Genomic DNA, 21,725 nt, shown 5'->3' with positions numbered 1-21,725 from the left:
AGGGTGGAACTGCACAATGGGTTGCATTCAGCTAAGTAGTTCTGCTAGCAGGAGCCAGCGCAAGGCCCCCACTAGTGCAATGGGTCTTTTGCCCACACACCCCAGTTGGCTCTTGGAGGGTTAGGAGAACCCCCAGAACAGCGCATCAGGGAAGTAGAGGGGAGACTGTGTCATCAGGTAAGCAGAAATCTTGAATATTTTGTCTGAATGAGTAGCAGCAAATGCTGTCACAGAAGTTCATAACATCCATTCGCACTGTAAAACCTGTGACCTAGCAATTTATTGTGCTAACCAGGAAGTGTTACTTTAGCATCAGCTCTAACTTACTCTTTTGATTTGGGCTCTTTGTTAGTCCAGTGGACAGAACTGGAATGTCTGTCCAACCCATTGTATTCAGATAGTTATTCATGAAAGATCTCTCCATAGATGAATAGGGAGCTACTATCCAATGCATGTGGATAGGAAGATCTTAACTGTGTTTAAAAGTAGTTTAGCCACATATTTTTAGTCTTCAGTTTTCATATCTTTGCTGATCATTATCTCTGGCTTTATTTTTCTCTTTTCCCATAATGTTTTTGAAACCCTCTTTGATACACAAATCTTGGTTACGTTTTTTTTAAAAAAAGGAAAACGAACGATCTTTTAGATGAGGGATTATGTTCATCTTAGAAACTGATTCCTTTCTTAGTATTTAAGTCAAAACATTGTGGTATGCATCAGCTTACACTGTTTGAGGTTACACATGTACCCTCTTTGAGGTCAAATAAATTATACCCCTCATTCTAACTACACTGTAGTTACTATTTTAAAAAAAAACTTTTTGTGTTAAATGATAGCTTCCAGATTTTAATATGCTAAATGTTTTTCTTTCCTTGTTTTAAACAAAGTATGGATTTCATTTCTTTTATCAGGATAGTAGCTTGTATAGTAGCAGATTTAACTACACCTGTGGGGGGGGGGGGGAATCACAAGAAATGTGTTTCTTTTTACCTGGAACGGATCGTCCATGAATAAGAGAGTGTGCTCAGAAATTTAGCAAATATTAGAACTGTTGCTAATTATTTATAAACAAGAAGTATATGAGGTACTTTCCTTCTGGAAAGTGCAAACTTTGCTGTGCATGTGTGTGTTTTAAATACTTAAGGAAACAGAATGGTGTGCACACCTATTATCAGCAGTTTTCTGTGTGTAGCGCTTTTAGATAGCTCAGGCGAAACAGGATGTGTCTCTGTGCGTGTGTGTTCAGTGTTTGCAATTAAAGTTTTAATGTCCAGCACGCTGCCAAACAGTTCAAAATAAGAACATAAGGATTGCATAGCTGTCTTTGCATTTCATGACTCTGAAGCCCCATTTCTGGAGTTGAGAAGGCATTTATTGCCTAAGCAGGGCAAATCACTGGGGCCAATACATACAACATATTTCTTGGGAAGTGATGTACATCCTGTTGTATAAATTATGTTGAATTGAAAAGTAGCTACTGCCTATCTGAGGGTTTGAAATGTCAACTCTGTGTTGTTGTAGAAACTGACATTAAAGTAAGTGCTTGTGGAAATAGATTGTGTGTCAATGAACCTTCCAGACTGTGGTATCTCCATTTCTTTGATAGTTGCCGTGAGACGGTTTAATTATCAGTGTGATGTAGCCATGGTAAAGACGGGTACAAAATGGTTTGTTTGCTTACTTTCTTGCAGGTACCTAATGTATAATTCAGTCATTTATCCTCAAAATGTACTTTGGAGTTCTAATTTGCAAGGAATATAGGGGTTTTGTGTCCAGATAATACAGATTTATGGCACAGTTCTAATATATATATATATTTCCTATTCAGTGATGGGGCACTAGCCTGATCCCCAATTTCCCCACCCTTCACAGGCCAACTTTGACAAGTGGGTAGGTTCAGCCGCCTGTCAATCTCCTATTATCATAATGATGTTAGGAGATTGACTTCTGTTGAAGTTCAAAGGGGATCACTGTAATCACTGATCTATACCCCCCTTTAAAGGTACTCTGATTGCAACTGGGAATGCGCCTTCAGAGGGGCTAGTTCTGCTTCCTCAAATCAAACCTTTTCCACCCTTTGCAGAGGAAGAAAGCTTCATTTTAGGAAGTCGTTTGAAAGCAGACTGCTTCAAACTGAGACAATGACCCACCTCAGTGTGTCAATTTGAGTGGAGCTTCCTCTTGGCGCCGATCAGCTGTTCATGGCTGACAGGGAGCTCAGCTTGCAAAAGAACAATTGAGACCTCATTTTAAGTTCCCAATTGTTTCTTTGTCACAGCAATAGTATCTGTCCCACCCCGATGACTCATAGAATGTCAGGTGTGAGGCAGTTGGACATGGCTTTTGGAGAACTACCATGGAAAGTTCCCTATTGCTGGTGTTAGACAGTTTTTGAAAAGTTCAATTTCTGCCATTTCAATATGATGAAACTCCTTTTTTAATGTATTCATAAATTTCTCACATTTTTGTTTCTTGAAACATGTTATCAGTAGCAAGCGATAATGTTTAATCAATCTGTTAAGCAAAAGCATGAAAAACTAAGAGTAGAAAATTGCTCCAGATGTAACGGGGGGGAGAGGGACTCCTCCTTCGTTCTAGAGACTGCTAACATTGCTCAGCGAGTATTTTTGCAGGTCTGCTGAGACTAAGCACACAGCTTTGAATGCCATCTATTAATAACTCTCTTATTCTTTCTGCGCAGGTTCCCATGATTCTGGTTGGCAATAAATGTGACCTGGAAGATGAACGTGTAGTTGGCAAAGAACAGGGACAGAACTTAGCAAGACAGTGGTGTAACTGTGCCTTTCTAGAGTCATCTGCAAAGTCGAAAATCAATGTTAACGAGGTAACTATTGGTTAATCTTTCACAAGGCAGCACACAACCCCTTTTTATAGGCTTGGGTTTGTGTATATATGTATGTACACCATCCCCTCGTGTAAATATTCCTATAGCCCTCTTGGACTGAACATTTGCGCAAATTGAAAGCCTACGTTTCGGTGGATCCTTTCTGAAGGCTCGCATAAAAGATGCTGTTTTCGCATCCCCGCCGTTGTGCTGTTTTGGTGACTGAAGTGCATTTGTGCAGAGCGAGATGCCCAGTGCAAAACCTGAGCCAAAACCTGCAGGGTGTCGGTGTTCGCTTTTCTGATCTGTCAATATGTGATTCACTCTGCTATTGTGTTACCTTAGAGAAAACTAATCCCTTAGCCGAGAGCTCTTCCTCAATAATTCCGAACGGTGCTTTACTGTGGAACTAAATGTGGTGCGTGAGTGGTCATGTTTGCATGCTGAGCACCTGTGCAAATAGGTGTGCCACGCACTGCATTTTAATCTTGCAAGACCCAGAGTTCAAACTAGAGCCGTGTCGCTTAGAAAAGTGCTTTATGCAAGCTCAATGCGCTTAAACGAAAGGCAGACCGTGGGGTTTCTGTTAGGTAAGCACTGTAGGGCAGATGAATCTCTGCAAAGAGCAAGGCATAAAAGACGAGAAACTCAAGTAATAGAGCAAAAAAGCCAGAGCAGCACTGATTGGAATGAGGAATGTTTGTAGGGCTAAAAATGGGGACTTAGCGCTAATATGTTTGGTAGCAGTGAAAAGTGTTCCCCATTTCAAGTCTCTTTTAGAGCAGGTGATCTGAAAGTCTTGTCTCTTTGGAACAAGGGCAATTAGTGAATCGATTGGCAGGGATTGCGCCCATGACCAATGAAGAAAGCATCAAGTTCTGGTTTGGTACTGTTTGCCCACATTATCATTGCCCCACAGTCATGTCTTGATTAGCTGAGTCGTGTCATGTCCCCATCGCATTCACTACATGGTCTCTGATTGTATGGGCTCATGTTGGGTCGAGAGACACTCTTCTCCTCCTGCCTCCCCCCTCCATGTTGCCCAAACAGGGTGACAGTGAGGAAACAGCAGTGAACAGGTATAAAAAGCTGGCCGTTGTGTGTTTGGTGTGGAGTGGGGATATCTTCTTTGCCCTGCTTTCCTGGTCTTGATATTTTTAGCCCCAAAGTACAAGTGGGAGATCATTTAATGCAGCCCTAGAAGCATCCACTGGAGTGATTCTCCCCCTCCCCAGTGATGAAGCTGCGAATCACATGAGCTCTTGTGATACATTCAAGTACCTCTCATACATAAAACAATTTCCAGAGGAACTGTTGAACAAGTCTTCAAGGTGCCACAAGAGACACTTTGTTTTATATAAAATAAAAAAATTCCTTCCAGTAGCACCTTAAAGACCAACTGAGTTAGTTCTAGGTATGAGCTTTCGTGTGCATGCACACTGTTTTATATAGTTTATATGAGAAGTCAACAGCGCTGAAGTTGATGGCTGACTGGGTGCTTCATTTGACAGTACGTAGCATCTGCTTCCAAATGACTGAGAACTGCCCTGGGCAGCAGAGCTGCTTCACGAAGGCCCTTTAGGAAGGAAACACAACTTAGTTAGCTGTTACCTGATGAAATAGTAGTTGTGGGGCGGGGGGCGGGACCTAGACCCTCTTCTGCCCCAGCTAGGGTGAACGCCATTAAAGAAATGTGTGAAATAACAATAAAACATCATCACTATAGGCCAGGCTTCCTTAACCTGGTCCCTACAACTGCAGTAATCCCTGATGGATTATTGTTGGAGAGGATGGGAGTTGTAGTCCAAAACATCTGCAGAGCCCCAGGTTGGGGAAGGCCACTATAGGCCAATGTTCTTCCACTTTGGATTCCTGGAAGTTGCAGAACTACAGTTCCCATCATTCCCTGCCTGCTTATCCCAAAACACACAGAGCCTGGTTTTCTCTAACCACCATTACCTCTTTCAGATAACTGAGCTAACTAGGCTGTGTTGATTTTGTGAAGGAAGTCCTGACCACTCAAGAAATTTAAAGTTAGGTTTTCCAAAACATCTTATTTGTGTTGGTAAACTCTGCCAGGAGAGGAAGATGGGGACCTTGATTTGTTTACGGGCAGCTGTATCTGGTACAGCCACCCACAAATTACATCATCATGTTCAGCTGGTGACTTGTGTTTTCAGGGCTGGACACATCTTTATTTCAAAAGTTTCGAAGAGGGTCTGTATGTTAGTTTTGTTAGTTTATTCTTTTTGATTTTAGTTTTGGTTTGGGGAACTGAGTTTCTGGCGTATTCTCTGATATTCTTGTGACTTTGCCAAGTTCGTAATTCCTCAGTTATGAAGAGTTGCCTCGTTACTTTGTGTTTTGGAAGCAACAGATGACTTCCACTTGTAATTTCCATTTTTAAAAATCCAAAAACCATTCTCATCCAAAAGAATTTGCTGTCACGCTTGTTTTGATTTTGTTGAACAAGAGCCAATACAGAAAGCAAATGGTTTGCCAATCTTTGGAAACTGAGAGGAATCAAAGGAGAGGAGAAATACACTACCTATGCAGGCCTTTGTGCCTTACAGTAGCCTTTAATGAGACAGAAATCTGAAAGCTTAGCATGCCTTATTCTGTCTGAGACGGTAGCAGTCCTATAACTGGGAGAAAACTCCATTGAACCAGGCCTGTGCTATACTGATTTAACATTTTACCCTCTCTATCTTGTTGCATTTAACGTGGCAGCTATTCCATTTGAATGAAACATATACACCCATTCCTTGTCACACTTTCGATATGGAGATTTAGTTAAATGAAGATTTAAGCCCACCTCTAATTATTGTCTTGAGATGGTTAGAAGAAAAGTTATCCACAATTGCTCTTACTTAGCATGGTTTTAATAGGGAGGCATTGATATTTGGGGGGAGGGGGTATTTTTTTTTCTTTTGTAGTGAAAGAGGACCTGGTGGGGGGGAGGGTCCAAAATGTTCTCTGAGGGAATGGTGCTGCCTCTTCCCCACAAATCCCCTTGGCCAAACACTTGCCAAGAGAAAATACCTCCATTTTAAAATACCTCTATTTTAAATGACAGCAGCTGCCACCCAGGCACTTTCAATGTGGACTGTAATCCTCCCTGTTTCCCTTACCAAGGGGAGAATCACATTGTGTACAAAAATATGGATTGTGCCCTTCAAAGAGACAGTTATTGCTTTAGAGGTGGTATAAGATATGTATTCTCATGACAAACATGCATGCGGGGACTGCACTGCCCATGCTGGTCATAGGAACATAGGAAGGTCCCTTGTACCAAGTCAGATCATTGGTTCATGCAACTCAGTCTACACCAGGGTTCCCCAAACTTGGATCTCCAGCTGTTTTTGGACTACAACTCCCATCATCCCTAAGTCGCAGGACCAGCGGTCAGGGAAGATTGGAATTGTAGTTTGGGAAATCCAGGTCCACACTGACTCGTAGTGCCTCTGCAAGGTTTTGGGCTCTCTCCCAGTCCTTCCTGGCTGTGCCAGAGATTGGGCTTGCTCTGCCTGCAAAGTAGCTACTCTTAACACTATGCTGCAATCCTTCCCCAGATACCCTTTCAGTGTTCTGGATCCCTGGGAAAGGGAGGGTGGAGGAGGAAAGCCAAATCACCCTGTTAATATACTTGATAGACTAACACAGTTCGTCTGTTTTCCTTAAGTAAGGGCAATGTAGACCAGTCCTCTCATAGTTCCCTGCTTTATGCTGCTATGCTGGATTGACACAAAGGCACTTTGGAGATCTATAAGTGATTAGAAATGACTGGCAATAAGGTGTGAGGGTTTGAATAATCTTTCATCAGGAGATATGGTAGATTCCTCCTTCCTGTGCGCTTCTCCTCCGGGACCCTCCCTAAACCTTTTCTCACTTCTTTCCAATGCAATCTTCGACTTCCAAGCTCTGTTGAGCATCGAGAAAGAAGCCAGGTTGACCTTACTAGAGTACAAACTGATGTGTTTTGCCTTGGGCTGACAGCATCAAACCATGTAACTGTAAACCTGGTGGGGCGGGAGTGTGAGAAACCTAAATGCTGTTATAGAGTGTTATTGTACAGAGTGAAAGAGATGCTGGCTTTATCATGCTTTCAGAAAGTGCTTGGCTGTGCTTGTGTGTGTGTGTGTGTGTGTTTAAAAAATAGATAATATCAAGGCAGTATCCAATTTCTAGGTTTTGCAGTTCACAAGCAAAGTACTGTAGACTTTAAGCTTGTTAGAAATCACACAGGGTTGTGGGGAGGAAGTGAGTTAAGTGAGCTTTTCCAGGAGGCTGAATACTGTAGCTGCATTGCTACGTAGTTGACTTTACCAAAGACAAAGACATATGCAGCTTTCATCTGCAGGTTTGATGCTACAGTACATAAGAGGCAGAGTGGATGAGTCCATGGCATTTACACACACACACACACACACACACACACACACACACACACACACCAAGCTATATCTACACCACTGACTATAAGACAGCTTCTTTGTTTGTATGGCAGTCCTACATTTAAATAAGATGGAGATTAGGTGTTTGCATTTTGCAAAATAAACTCTTACACCTTAATGGCTTGCATGCTTGATAGCCAGGCCTCTTTCAACTTTTCTTAGCAAGTATTCTATATATGTATTATACGAGTTCAGAAATGGTAACTCTACCACAAGACAAATGGGAAGATAGAGAAACACAAATAGCAAACTCCTTTATTTAATATGCTGGCATCTTGTTGCTACAGTATATGCACATTTGTATATGGAGAGTTGCTAATAATTGCTAAACTGGTAGCTGCTTCTTCAAATGATTGATTTTTTTCTGTTGGGTTATCATTGTCTTTGTACCTGTACTTCTGGTATGTGTGAGGTTGTCCTGGTTGTGATGTGATTTTCAATTGGAACAGTGTAGAGGTTTCCCCCCCCCCCTTTCTCTTCTTGCTTTGTGATGCGGCCGGAGGAAAGTGGAAGCGGCTAGACCACAATTAGGGGAGCCCCAAGAGGAAGCAAAAACCTTCAGGAGCTTAGATAAAGTGCCCTGCTTCGCTCATGCTAAAATCAAGAAGTTCAGCTCTCTTTGCGCTGCCTCCCACCCCATTTATTTCTCACCTTCTCACTTGATTTAGCCGAAAGCTTTTAAGGCCAGGATTGTAACATGAGGTTGCTATTCTGCAGCACCTGTATCTCTTGATTTCTCACCTTATTTTGCTCTCTTCCTCTCTCTCTCACAGATCTTTTATGATCTCGTCAGACAGATAAATAGAAAAACACCAGTGGAAAAGAAGAAGCCTAAAAAGAAATCATGTCTGCTGCTCTAGACCCACAGAATGCAGCAGCTCTGAGCCAGGTGAGCAAATGGTGAAATCTTAATGACCTTCCTGGGACATGTTTGTGATTTGACTCTCTTTGCTGCAGCAGCTACTACATGATGCTGGAATGGTTGCAGGCTGGACTGAAGGCCACCTGCACTCCTTTGGCAAAGAAATGATAAGCTGCCAAATACTAACATTTTGGGTACGTTCTATATAGCAGAGGCAGAGAACCTGTGGCCCTTCAGGTGTGGTTAGTTTCCAGCTCCCAGCCAGTGCAGCCAGTGGTTGGGGGATCATGGGAGTTTCATTTCAGCAAAGTCTGCAGGGTCACAGGCTCCCCATTCCTTTTATAAAGGATGCTTAAAATACTTTTAAGATCAGCTAGGCACAGGCACTACCCTGCGCTTCCTTTTCAAAAATTACACCGCTGGCTCTATCGGTTCAGATTTTATGGAAAATTTTAAAATATATTTTTTCTTTGGCTTTTAATGGGAGGTTCAATTATATGTGATTCTGGAGTTTTTATAGCATTTAAAAATGTATCCTGCGAAGAGGCACATTGTTTACCTGGGGAGCGGGGGGAATCAGCATTTGAGTGGTTTGGAGAGCCATGCCCCCCCCCCCTTCCCTATAATACGGAAGTGGGCTTGGAGCAGAGCAGCGGCTATGTCATCAGTATGCATACTGGGGCCTGCACACGCCATTTCTTTTTGGGTTGAAGTGCCACCTGCTGACTCATTTGCTTTTGACATCTAGTTTTAACTCTCTTGCTTCCGATCCTTACTGCATGTGTCTGTGTGAAAGAAAGAGAAAGAGAGAGAGCACAACCATAAACACTGGTTTGCTATGCAAGAGGTGCTGCAACATTCTCTTCCTTTTTCACATACATACACATCTCAGCATAGCGAACTCCCATACTGTCCCAGCAATCCAGTTTTCAGTCATCTCTTAGAGAAAGAGAGAAAGGAATTTAAAAATGAGTCAGAGGGTTGTAGTCAACTAAATTCTAAATCTCTGAGACCCTGGGGAACTGCTGTCAAACAGTGTAGACCAGGGGTCAGCAACCTAAGGTCCATGGGCTGGAAGTGGCCCACGGAGGTCGTTTGACCGGCCCCCAAGCCACCCCTGAACTGAGCTGCCCACTCACATGCTGTGCTAAACCGGTGCAGCGCGACGCAGGGACTCGCTTCTGCAGTGCCGGAAATCGCATCTGCGCAGACGTAGACGCCAAAAATCGCATGCGCGCTCATGCACGTGAGAAATCCGGCCCATGGAGGGATATCTGCAGGATCCATCTGGCCCAGACAAGATAAACCTTGCTGACCCCTGGTGTAGATCAAGGATGGAGAACTTGTGGGCCTCCAGATATTGCTGGACTAACAACAACAACAACAACAACAACAACAACAACAACAACAACAACAACAACAACAATTTTATTATTTACATTCTGCCCATCTGATTGTGTTGCCCCAGCCACTCTGGGCGGCTTCCAGCAAAATATAAAAACATCACAGAACATCAAACATCAAAAACTTCCTGAAACAGGGCTGCCTTCAGTTGTCTTCTAAAAGTCATGTGGTGGTTTATCTCTTTGACATCTGACTGGAGGGCTTTCCACAGGGAGGGTGCCACTACCAAGGAGAACCTCTGCTTGTTTCTCTGTAACTTCACGTCATGCAGTGAGGGAACCTCCAGAAAGCCCTCAGAGCTGGACCTCAGTGTCCAGGCTACAGATACCATCATCCCTGACCATTGGGATGAGGCTGGTGGGAGTCTACCAACATCTGGAGGGCCACAGGTTCCCCATCCCTGGTGTAAACAATACAGAGCCAGATAGACGAGTGCTCTGACCTTGGTATAAGGCAGCTTCCTTGGGTCTTTAATAAGTCCTCCTTTCTGAACATGTGCTGCGTATTTGTTTTTAAGAATTTTTAAAGAAGGTACCTTTAATCCTGGGTGTATTATTATTTTTTAAGTACTCTCTTGTTTGCAGAGGCTGTTTCTAAGTTGGATGCTGACTCTTCATTGTCTCTTCTTCTGCTCAGGATTACAGGAATGAAGAACTGTTGCCTAATTTGGAAAGTGCCACCATTCCAGACTTCAAATAACTACACCACAAATTAACAACATATCCGAAGAGGCTTCTGTTTTTATATATTATGTGAAGAATTTAGATCTTATAATGGTTTGCACAAAGGTCCCTTGGGGGGGAGGAAATAAAATAAAATTGCTTTGTGTATATCTCTTGGGAATTAAAGACAATAGTACTTCTCCTTTGCAATAGCAGTTAACAGATGTGATAATAAATATAATTGACTCTAGTTGTATGATTATACAAAAGAGCATGGATGCATTTCAGATGTTAGATATTGCTACTATAATTTCATATTGACCTCTTACCATAATTCTTCTCCCATCCAGCACTAAAAATGGTCAGCCAGTAATACTTTATATCTATCATGATAGATACGATTATACAAATTTTACCCTTTGAACTCATGGCAGCAAATAACTTTCCAAGTCATTGACTTCATTTTATATTTAAAAAGTTATGGAATATCATTATTTTCATTCTGCCATTATATTCTAATTAAAATTGTGCATAATGCTTTGGAAAAAATGGGTCTTTTATAGGAAAAAAACTGGGATAACTGATTTCTATGGCTTTGAAAGCTAAAATATATAATATACTAAACCAACTCTAATATTGCTTCTTGTGTTTTACTGTCACAGATTAAATTACAGCTTTTATGAATGATTAAATTTTAGTACATTTTCATTTTGTTTGAGTGTTTCTGTTCTGGATTTCAGGTCTGAGGTTTTTGCTGAAAGGGTGATGAAACCTGTAGCAGTAAATGCTGTTGAAATGCTTTTCACAACTCCCACTTACTTGTTGATCATTACATTGCTTTCCCACCTTTTCTTCAAGGAGCCATACGTGATTTTATCCTTGCAAACAACCCTGTGAGGCAGGTTAGGCTGAGAGGCAGTTGACTGACCCAAAGTCACCTAGTGAGCTTCATGGTCAATTGGAGATTTGAACCCTGGTCTACTAGGTCCTAGTCCGACACACTAACCACTACACCATACTGGCTGGCGGACATGCTTGAGTAGGGGAAAGCATGCATTGTGGCCAGAGTGGTCAGGTTATAACTTCATTGCATTGGTTTCAATCGGCTGGGCTGTGTACACTTTGAGGCTTCATAGAGCTCATTCAGCAGAAATGATAACAAAGCAAGATCTGAGTTGACGCTCGGGCAAGCCGGCTTAGCTAATTGAAGAGTGTTCGCTGCCTCATTAGGTGGCATTTCTGGAGGAAGAGAAATAATGTATCTTTAATAGATACAACACAACAATGGATTGTAATTACGAACCGATTCCCTCCCCCCAATTTGTTTTGTAATGTTTAGTCCAACCGAGCCTTAAAAAAAGAATCTCTGGCAGGATGAAATCTTGGCAGGTGGCTATAAATGCAGTGGGTTGCGGTGGTGGTGGTGGAGAGAGTTATTTTCATGAACATTTTAGGTCTGGGTGTGATCGTAGGGTTGTTGGAGCCATGCTTAAGATGCTTCCAGGAGCCAGTTTTCACATGCCATCTAGTGGATGGAAAATACAACAGCCTTCTCCTCAGTAAGAAATGCTCTGTGCTCTGTCAACACATTAAAAATACATTGGGGCTTAAAAAAACACCATTTTGCTATAATTGCCTGTGTTGTGAGGTCGCCACTTTCCCTGACCTCAACAGAGATTGCAGTTGTTATTTTCATGTGCTTTGGTTCCAATATGGCATTTTTTAGTTGCAGCTCTTGCAACCTGGACAGTTTCCTGCTTGTTAAAAACTAGTATTATTCTGCCGACAGAAAGCGGTGCAGTCATATAATTGGGAGGCAGTACTCCCGATGTTAAACTTGTTTTAACATTTGTGTGCCATCATACCATACATTATTTTCAGGGTGGTGGGTTAGGCTGATATGCCAGCTGGCTCAGGATCACCCCAGGGGGTTTCATGGCTGAGTGGGGATTTGAACTCTGATCTCCTGGGCCAAATTCTGTCACTCTAACCATTACACCACACTGGTTGGCAACCTTAGTTTGATGCAGTTGTGTATTGCAAAGCAGAAAATTTATTAGTTAAACAGTGAAGCAGTTGCACAGAATTAGATATGTGTAGAACACCTCCTGTTTAAACTGGAAATTTAACAGTTGATCACAGACTAAATAAGTTTGGGACTGTGGGTGGTAGCCAACCAACTTCTTGTGCAATAGAATTTCTCCTCTCCCTGTACAAACCCCAGAGTTTTCTCAAATCTGCTCCAAGGGTTGAACAAATCTGCAGTACAGATTTAGGGATGCACAGGTGGGACAAATTAGTTGCATACCGTGCCCAATTTAGACATGTTAGGGCTGTGGAATAGCATTGCATTGGGCAAACGACAGTACAGGCTGGTTTTGTGTGCATAAACTCCTAATATTATTTGCCTTGCAAAGTGTTTCGCAGCAGGGAAGAAAGTGTGATGTGCTTTATGGCATAACTCTTTGTGTCCACCAGGTGGCATGTGAAGACTGCTTGGCTGGAGCAAACTACAATATTGTTCAGTATTCTTAAAATGCAGGGTGGTTTTTTTAGAAATATTGACTATACATGAATGCATTGCAGATTTTTCTGAACAAGCCAACAGATTTGTTTTTCTATATTTTCAGTTCTAATCAGCATGCGGGGCTACTATAGGAGTTACAAAATTAAATGTTACACATGTTCCCGCCAGAAGGAAAAACAGTGTGGGTGTGATGGCAGCATTAGAACATAAATAGGCCCAGAAAAGAGATGAAGAGGCAATACTCTACACTGATTCCAAGATATGTAGGGAGCTTCATAGGGAACTATTATTTAGTATACACCTGCAAGGGCAATGAAAGACAACTGTTTGATATGCTTCAGAACGTGATGCTTTAATACAGTGGCTCCCAAACCTTCTCAGGCCACTGCCTCCTTGTTCAATAAGTTCATGCCCCTAACTTACCCCATATAAAGCATTATTCAGAATAGCAGTTTGCACGACTCACTAAGAAAGATAAAATTCAAAACAGGAACAATTAATAGCACATGTATTCAGAATCCAATGGAAACTATTTAGTTTAATTAATTCAACAAAACTGATGAACTTGATCCAGTGATCGTCATTTACCCCTCCTCCAGCTCCTCCTCTTGCCCATCTGCCTATTAGCGCAACCCCACCACCCCTAATAACCCCAATGCTCAATTTGGGAACCAGTGCTTCAGAATATCTATTTACACCCTGGGAGATAGGTTTGGGGGATTACTTTAGGAGACAGGCATGTTCTTGCAAAAATGTGTTTATTTGTTACAGAGGCAAATTGGCAATCATTTATCATTTTGAAAACCAATCCTGTTAACTCGGTTGGTAACAGACACCTGAAAGTGAGACAGAAATAATGCTTTTTGTTTGCCACTAAGGATGGGGGAGGAATCTGGTGAGCTGATATTATGAAGCCGAGTCCGGCTCTGGAGTCCGGCCATTGCCAGATTCAAACTCTTACAGATTTGCATACAATGTGGACCAAGGGGTGCCTGCCACCTTTGAAAAGTAATTTCAGCTGCATAAGGGTGGTCGTCTAGCTCTTATAGAAATTGATGTAGCAAGTCCTCTGGGAGTGATGAGTCTTGCCGTCATGCCATTACTCACAGCAGAAATTTTGTGTACGCTTTATTTTACATGCATTTTGCACTTGGGGATTGCATGCAAAATGCATAAAATTTCCCCTGAGAGTGATGCCACGTCAAGACTCGTCACTCCCAGCAAGACTTGTTGCAATGATTTCAAAGTGCACAACAGAATGAGTGCTCAGCAGCTGAAATGTAATATCTAATATGCCAGTAGATGGCACTTTGATAATACTTCTGACAATGGAGAAGAACTATCAGATATGCCTTTCTTTTCTCTCCTCCCCCACCCCCAAGGAAAATAGTTAGCAATGAGGTCCACTGCCGTTATCGTGTGATGGCTGACCTTAAATGGGCTAAATGAATCATTATCATGGATATGCCGTGTGAGAGGCATATATACACAGAGTTGTATCAGGGGAGGATTGCTGGAAGAGAACATTGTGGTAATACCAAAGAGCTGGTGTCAACTGACAAGTGTCAGTTTTAAAAAGCACAACTCAGATTTGAACCTGAGTTATTGTAATTGTATTTGGATTGGGGAATTGGGCAACATTTTTTACAGTTTATAACTCGTTTTTAGAGATGGACTGTGTGCTAGTTGAAGCTTCCACGCAGGCTGCAATAACCTAAGGTACTGAATGCAAGGACCGCAAAGTCCTGCAAAATGCAACCCATTGCTGTTGTGAACGGCATCTGCATGACACGTCTAATAACGGGTGAGCAACGAAACTTTAAATGGTCTTATCACTGTGCTTTCCAGCATCTGTGACTCTTAGCTCATAATTGTTAATTCATGAAAGGTACCTTATAAAGGCTTCATTTTTAAATCACCATGGCTGAACTTTCCCCCACACCCCGAAGGAGAGCTGTGTTAGTCTCTTGCAGCCAAAGCAGCAGAGAGTCCTGTGGCACCTTAAAAGACTAATGGATTTATTACGGCGGAAACATTCGTGGACTGGAGCCCACTCTGTCAGATGCATGGCTGAACTTGAATCCCCATATGCATACCCCCTGCTAATGTCTGCTAGATCCATAATTTAAGCTCCCTAATACAGGGACAGGAAAGGGCGGGTATTTTCCACTGCTTCCCACCAGTGCCCAGTCGCTCAAGTTGAAGCATTATTATGCTAATTTCCAGTCACAGCTAAATGGTTTTAAGTGAGGACTTGGGCTGTGATTGAGTATTCTCTGGGGCTGAAATCCTGAAAAGCTAATTTGAATAAGGAGATGAGTCTACGTACAGGAGCAGGAATCCAGCAAGCCTATCATTCTTAGGTAGTGTGGGTCTGACTTTCAAATGGGTCTCTGTGTTGGCTAGTAAATTGGCAAATACAGTGGTACCTCGCATTACGAACCTAATTCATTCCAGAGGTCCGTTCTTAACCCGAAACCGTTCTTAACCTGAGGCACTCTTTCGCTAATGGGGCCTCCTGCTGCTGCCGCCACACGATTTCCATTCTCATCCTGGGGCAAAGTTCTCAACCCGAAGTACTACTTCTGGGTTAGTGGAGTTTGTAACCCGAAGCGTTTGTAACCTGAGGTACTACTGTAAAGACTTAGTAGGAAGCAGTCATGTACAGGTAGGATTTATCACATTAAATATCTCCATTGACAAAGTTAACTAAATTCCAACCTGGGCAGTATGCCTTTTGTTGTTGTTGTTGAGCCAGTTTAGGGCTGGTTTAAGCATTCATCAGAGCCAAGCAGTAAAGCTGTTTGTGGAATATGCTCAGTATGGGTGTATGAGTTGGAATTTTGCATTATGAAAAGATCCTTGCACATGGAATAGTAGGAAAAGCCTAAATCAGGCTTCCTCAACCTTGGCCCTCCAGATGTTTTTGGCCTACAACTCCCATGATCCCTAGCTAGCAGGACCAGTGGTCAGGGATGATGGGAATTGTAGTCTCAAAACATCTGGAGGGCCGAGGTTGAGGAAGCCTGGCCTAAGCTGAAACATTTGTTTGTTTATAAATAAATCTTCAAAAGTATTTCTATACTGCCATATCATAAAATATCAGGGTGGTGTAGAACACTAAAATATAAAAGACCATTTAAAACAATACAAATAATCATTAAAGTGACTGGCTAAATCAATTGAAACAGATGCATAGGACTCTCAGCATAAAAAGGTCTTCAAGAAACACCAGGAAATCAAAAGCGAGGAATCTTTGCTGGAAGCGTCTTCCACGGCACGAGATTGGTGACACTAAATGCCCAACTTCAAGCTGAGGCCAACTGGACCTCCACAACACAGGGGACAACTAGCAGGGCATATTCAAATATGCAGTCCCACTACCTTCAACCAGCAGGTAGCTGCCTTTCCCCCAGTTTTCTGGAACAGACCAGGAAAAGATATGGCTAAGATAATAGAGACCACCAGTACTAGATTGGATCAATATAACAACACAGCAGAAGAACCGGAAACAAGAAGAATAGATGCAGAGAGAGTCTCGGGCAAAGACAGGAGGGAAAGTTTGTAAGGGGGGAATGGCTAACTGTCATGAAGAAAATCCAAAAGGAAAGAGCAGGGGAATCTGAAGGGCAGCATACACAGAAAATATTTGAGGAAGCATTGGTAAAATCACCAATGTTGAGACAAGAGGAGCTGAAACTGGAAATGGCCTTAATTGGTAGCAGCTTCTTGAGGAGCTTTAAATATGAGTACAGACAGAAAATAGAGAAATTGGGGTGAAATCACAACAGTGGAGACAGAGAGAAATTTGGAAGGAAGGGGGGCTGAAATGGGGAATTATCCTAATGGGAAGCCTCTTTCGGAGGAGATTTAAATATGCCAAAGTAAGAAAAAAGAATGGAAAATGATTTTTATTTAGGGGCCAGCAGTTGTAAATTAATTGGGACATCAGCAGACATGGATTAAATGCTTGCAAAAAGCAACAGTAATGATAATTTTAAAGGGGGAAATAGTATGAAAGCATAGATGTGTAATGTATAAAGTGGTCTAAATGGTTAAAATATCTGTGCTGTATACCACAAGTTTAATTGTTTAGTAGCTGGAAAATTAGGTAAAGGGATCTGAAATGTAAGATGATTTGGTTTATTTAAAGAACCAGAAGAGGGGGTGGAGGGAAGTCTGGGGATTTGGGTGTGCCTTAAGCTACAGGCGATAGGTGTCAGCAGGAAATTAATTTTTCAGGAACTGCAACTGGGCATAACTCTGCTCACCTGACTGACATCTTGCACCTGTTCCTGCATGTGCATTTCCAAGGAAGGCAGGGACTGTTTGCATGAACATAAAGCTGATATCGTAAGCCAGATCTCTGTCTCTACATGTAAGGCAATGTGGGGCTTCAGCTTGGAAGGATTCCAAGCCGTTCAAAAGAGCAGCAGCGCAGCAACTTCCGTCCGCTCGCTCGAATCCCTCTGGCCTCCAGGATTTCAGACGGAGTCTGAAATAAGCCCCTGGCAACGGTAAAAGTGTCTGAGCCAGAACAATTCATTGCACCCAAAAGAAGGTAGCAAAATTGAAGCAGCTGCAGGAAGTTATCTTTTTAAGGTTCTGCTTGTATGCAAGGCATGCGTGGAGAAAAATAAAGGCTGCAAAGTGTGTTGTGTCATCAATGGCTTTTGGTGTGTTGTAGAAGTTTGACCTTGCAGCTGTGGTAGCTTTAAAAAAAGTATAGACATCCGCTTTGCAAACTTGAGAACGAAGCCCTAGAGAGCCCCAGCCTCAGGTTCATGCCAACATGATCTGAGAGTTGGTCTTCCCAAGGGTGGCTGAAAATGGGTCAGTTTACCGACAGAAGCAGCAATAATGGCTGGCCTCACCTCTTTTCATGGCTTCTACAGCTGGCGCAGCAGACTGAATTGGTAGTACTGAATAAGATAACTGTGTGCAGCCACACTTATCTCAGACAAGTAAGTTATACGGGCTGTTAGTATTCTGTCTCAGTGAGCAGCTGATGACAGAGAGGAGGCTGATCTACAAGAGACAAGTCTGATGAGACTTCCTCCAATTTGTTCCAGCACTTATGGGTTACATCATCTGTACTTACTTCCAAACCTTGCCCCCCCCAAAACCCCTCGCTGTGGACAGTCATATATTATGAAAAGATTTGTGTCCTGCCTTTGCTTCCAGACAAAACCAAGCTGGCTATTTTTTTAAAAAAGAAATCACAAATAAAACAATAAAACTGCTTTTTAGCAAATGAAATATTTTTTCTGGATAAAGAGAGTTTGCATAATGGTTTCCACTTTCTCTGAAAGGAATTGTTCTTATTTTATTTTTATTTTTAACATGATAAAATGAGATCTAGCCCATCTGGCTTCTCAAGCACTAATGATCACGTCTTGCAACTTCCACCGATAAGAAACACCAAGACAGTAAGTGAGGGGGACTGGAAACATTTACTTCAGAGGGCTGCGGAAAAGCCCTCTCTGCGTGGATAAGATGTCCCCAGATTCCAGGGACCTTAAAAGCCTTGCCCTGGCTCCAGGGTGTGGGATATTCTTCCCAAATAGACCTGCCTTGTGCCGTCCTTGCCATCTTTTCAGCACCACCTCAAGCCTTTCTTCCTGCTCCAGGCATTTGATATCTATTTTTAATTCTTGTAGCTTTGGGACATGTTAAGTTGTGGGTGAACATATCAGACGATACAGCAATTCTTCAAACAACTCTTGTTTATTCACAGGCCAGAACAGAACTGAACTGAAGGGTTCAGCCAGCCTGCTCATATAGAGCTCCACTAGAACGCAACAGTAACCATTTTCTGTAACTATCCAATCACTGAACGTCACTTTCAATCCCTTATTTGCATATGTGGACCTGAGTGAAAACTATCTACAGTATCCCCCTGCTGGCCCAGGGTGAGAACTTCAGTACATAACAGGACACACACAAACACATATTTGTTCTTGAGGCAATCATGCTGAGGTTGTTGGAGCTTTAATTGTTTTTGAATTCAGTGCATCTTTACAGTAGTCATTGTTCTTTGCCATTTGACTTTGCCATTGCTGCTTCAATTTGCTTTATATTTTTGCTGCAGGTCCCCTTGAGGCCTTTTTTGGCACGTAGTAATTCTGAGCCAGGTCATTGGACCAACTAGCTCAGTATTATCTACAATGATTAGCAGTGACTCTCCAGGGGTTTCAGTCGGGGAACTCTCCCAGCCCAACCTGGAGATGCCAGAGATGGTACTTGGACCTTTTAAATGCAAAATATGTGCTTTACCCCTAAGCCATGGACCCTTTCTTGGCATATGGTGGCGAACAAAAATACAATAATGATAATTGTTAATTAAGGTCAAAAGACTCCCATCCAGCATCAGCAAACCTCATTCGAGAATGGATAGACTTTGGTGGAGGGATGGATAAGAGACAGACTTGATCCAAGACAATGGAAAGATGGGGGGCTCAGGAAAGGGTGGAATACATTGGAAATAGAGGATAGACCTGAGATTAATCTGAACATTATAGTAAGCAGCAGGAAGACAGATCTGGCTATGTGGAATCCAAATCCTTTCCTATTGCATTGGACAGGCAAGCTGCATGAAGCTTCAGGATGGCTCCAACATTTAGGGCTGCATCTGCCATGATGTTCTAAGTCAGGGGTCAGCAACCTTTTTCAGCTGTGAGCCGGTCCACTGCCCCTCAGACCATGTGGTGGGCCAGATTATATTTTGAAAAAAAATATGAATGAATTCCTATGCCCCACAAATACAGTGGTGCCTCTCAAGATGAAATTAATCCGTTCCGTGAGTCTCTTCGTTTAGCGGTTTTTTCGTCTTGCGAAGCACGCCCATTGACGGCTTAGCGGATTAGCGCTATTAGCGGCTTAGCGGCTTTTAGCGGCTTTTAGCGGCTTCTCGGCTTAGCGGATCAGCTGATAAGCGGCTTAGCGGTTTAGAAAAAGGGGGGAGAAAGGGGGGGGAAACCCCCGCAGGAACTCGCAAGACATTTTCGTCTTGCGAAGCAAGCCCATAGGGAAATTCATTTTGCGAAGCGCCTCCAAAACGGAAAACCCTTTCGTCTAGCGGGTTTTCCATCTTGCGAGGCGTTCGTCTTGCGGGGCACCACTGTAACCCAGAGATGCATTTTAAATAAAAGCACACATTCTAGTCATGTAATAACACTAGGCAGGCCCCACAAATAACTCAGAGATGCGTTTTAAATAAAAGGACACTTTCTACTCATGTAAAAACACGCTGATTCCCAGACTATCCACGGGCCAGATTGAGAAGGCGATTGGGCCACATCCGGCCCACGGACCTTAGGTTGCCTACCCCAGTTCTAAGTTCACTTACAGTTCCTTCTTGTATGTTTGGTGACTCTTTTTTGATGACCAGCTACTACCCAAAAGGAAGGTTGGAATGAGAAAGCTTCTGATTTTCATGTTCTAGACGAGACATAGGCAAACTTGGGCCACCAGATGTTTTGGGACTATAACCCTAACCCTAACCACTGGTCCTGTTAGGTAGGGATGATGGGAGTTGTAGTCCCAAAACATCTGGAGGGCCGAGTTTGCCTGTCCTAGACCTCCAAAACACATTGGTGTCAGGCCTGTTCTCTATACCTTTTAAAGTACCATCAACAAGGAATGCTGGTCTTATTTATATGTGTTAGTTATTGTAAGCATGCTCATGAGTCTTGGGAAAACAGCAGCTCTGTCTTTCAGGCTGGCAGCCTAATGCATTCTTTGGATTAAACCCAATGCATCTTTGGCTAAGCCTATGGTCTGGTATCTGAGGCTTTTACATTGAGGCTGAGAGCTATTTCAGCTAGGCCCTTCATACTTCTAACCTATGGGAAGAGTTGATGGATGGACAATGTGTTCCATCCCACATCTTTGGCTGAAGCCCATTGACAGCATCTCTGCCCACTGTTTATTTTATTTTCAAGACCACTGGCTTCCTGAGTTGTGTGTGGACTGGAGAGTTTAATGAGATGAAAGAGTTTGGAGAATCTGGTGTGAGCAAGGGGAGAAATGAATATACTCTCCACAGCACTGTCCCCAAGTATTCTGCTTATGTAGTGGAAAACCCCTAAGGAGTCTGTGTTAAAGGTTATTAAGATCTGAAAATTCATCATTTTAAATTACCTCCCAGAATGCCTTCTCTTATGCTAGAACCGGAGGGGTCAGGGGTTTTTTTCTTGCTGGAATGGGAATCTGCTGTTTTAATGACTCTACCTTTCCACTGTCTGTTTAGCCCCTGCTGTGCTTCCGAGGAGCAATGCTCAGATTTCATTATTCATAGGTGAAAGCCAGAATAGCTGGACACAACAGGAACCTTTAGCTTTCACAATGATGACACATATCTATGGAGACTAATAGTAACCCTGACTAATGGCTTGGTTTAGCCTAGTAGGGCAGAATCACCCACTGGATTGCTAGAAGAGACAGAACTGAAGGCTTGTTTGGTTTGGGAGCTAAATAATATTTCAGGTTTAAAACTGTCATGTGGAAGAGTGGTCCACAAGTATCTCACTGGAGGGCAGAATATCTGATTATAAGCCATGGGGGGAGAGACCACAGTCGCAGTCTCCAGCCCTGGATCTTGTTCAAATTGTGATGTAAGCAGGGTGACTCACTGTATTCTGGAAAATTTATGGTACCTGCGCAAGGATGTCACTAAAATTTTCGTTTTTATCTCTTCTTCTTCTTCTTCTTCTTCTTCTTCTTCTTCTTCTTCTTCTTCTTCTTCAAAAAATCAGTTTCTATCATTAAATGCACAGAACAATCAGAGTTGAGACCGGATGTCCCATGTTCACTCACTTGGGATTAGCTTGAATCCCAAATTGCTCCTCTATTCATGTAAGCGTCAGTTGCATTCATGGAAGGAAAGTTAGAATCAAGACACTGTAAGATAAACAGACTGTGACCTTGAGGTGAAGCATGGGTGATAAATTATAGCAGTAGTAATAACAAA

The 21,725-nt window shown here is 42.6% G+C and overlaps 1 protein-coding gene across 1 annotated transcript in view; it reads left to right on the top strand.

Moving 5' to 3' along the window:
- RAP1A (RAP1A, member of RAS oncogene family) overlaps positions 1 to 10,935 on the top strand; it is a 92,604-nt gene extending 81,669 nt beyond the window's left edge. Inside the window, exons 7-9 of the mRNA XM_081865067.1 lie at positions 2,702 to 2,845; positions 8,073 to 8,188; positions 10,202 to 10,935. Coding sequence (XP_081721193.1) covers positions 2,702 to 2,845; positions 8,073 to 8,159 — 231 coding nt within the window. The 3' untranslated portion in view covers positions 8,160 to 8,188; positions 10,202 to 10,935. The remainder of the gene's footprint in view (positions 1 to 2,701; positions 2,846 to 8,072; positions 8,189 to 10,201) is intronic.
- The last annotated feature ends 10,790 nt before the right edge of the window (positions 10,936 to 21,725 follow it).

Source organism: Podarcis erhardii (genome assembly GCF_964252035.2).
Source record: "Podarcis erhardii genome assembly, chromosome: 6".
NCBI classification, from domain to species: Eukaryota; Metazoa; Chordata; class Lepidosauria; order Squamata; family Lacertidae; genus Podarcis; species Podarcis erhardii.
Note: the sequence above shows the minus strand (reverse complement) of the source record. Positions and strands in the feature narration are given on the sequence as shown.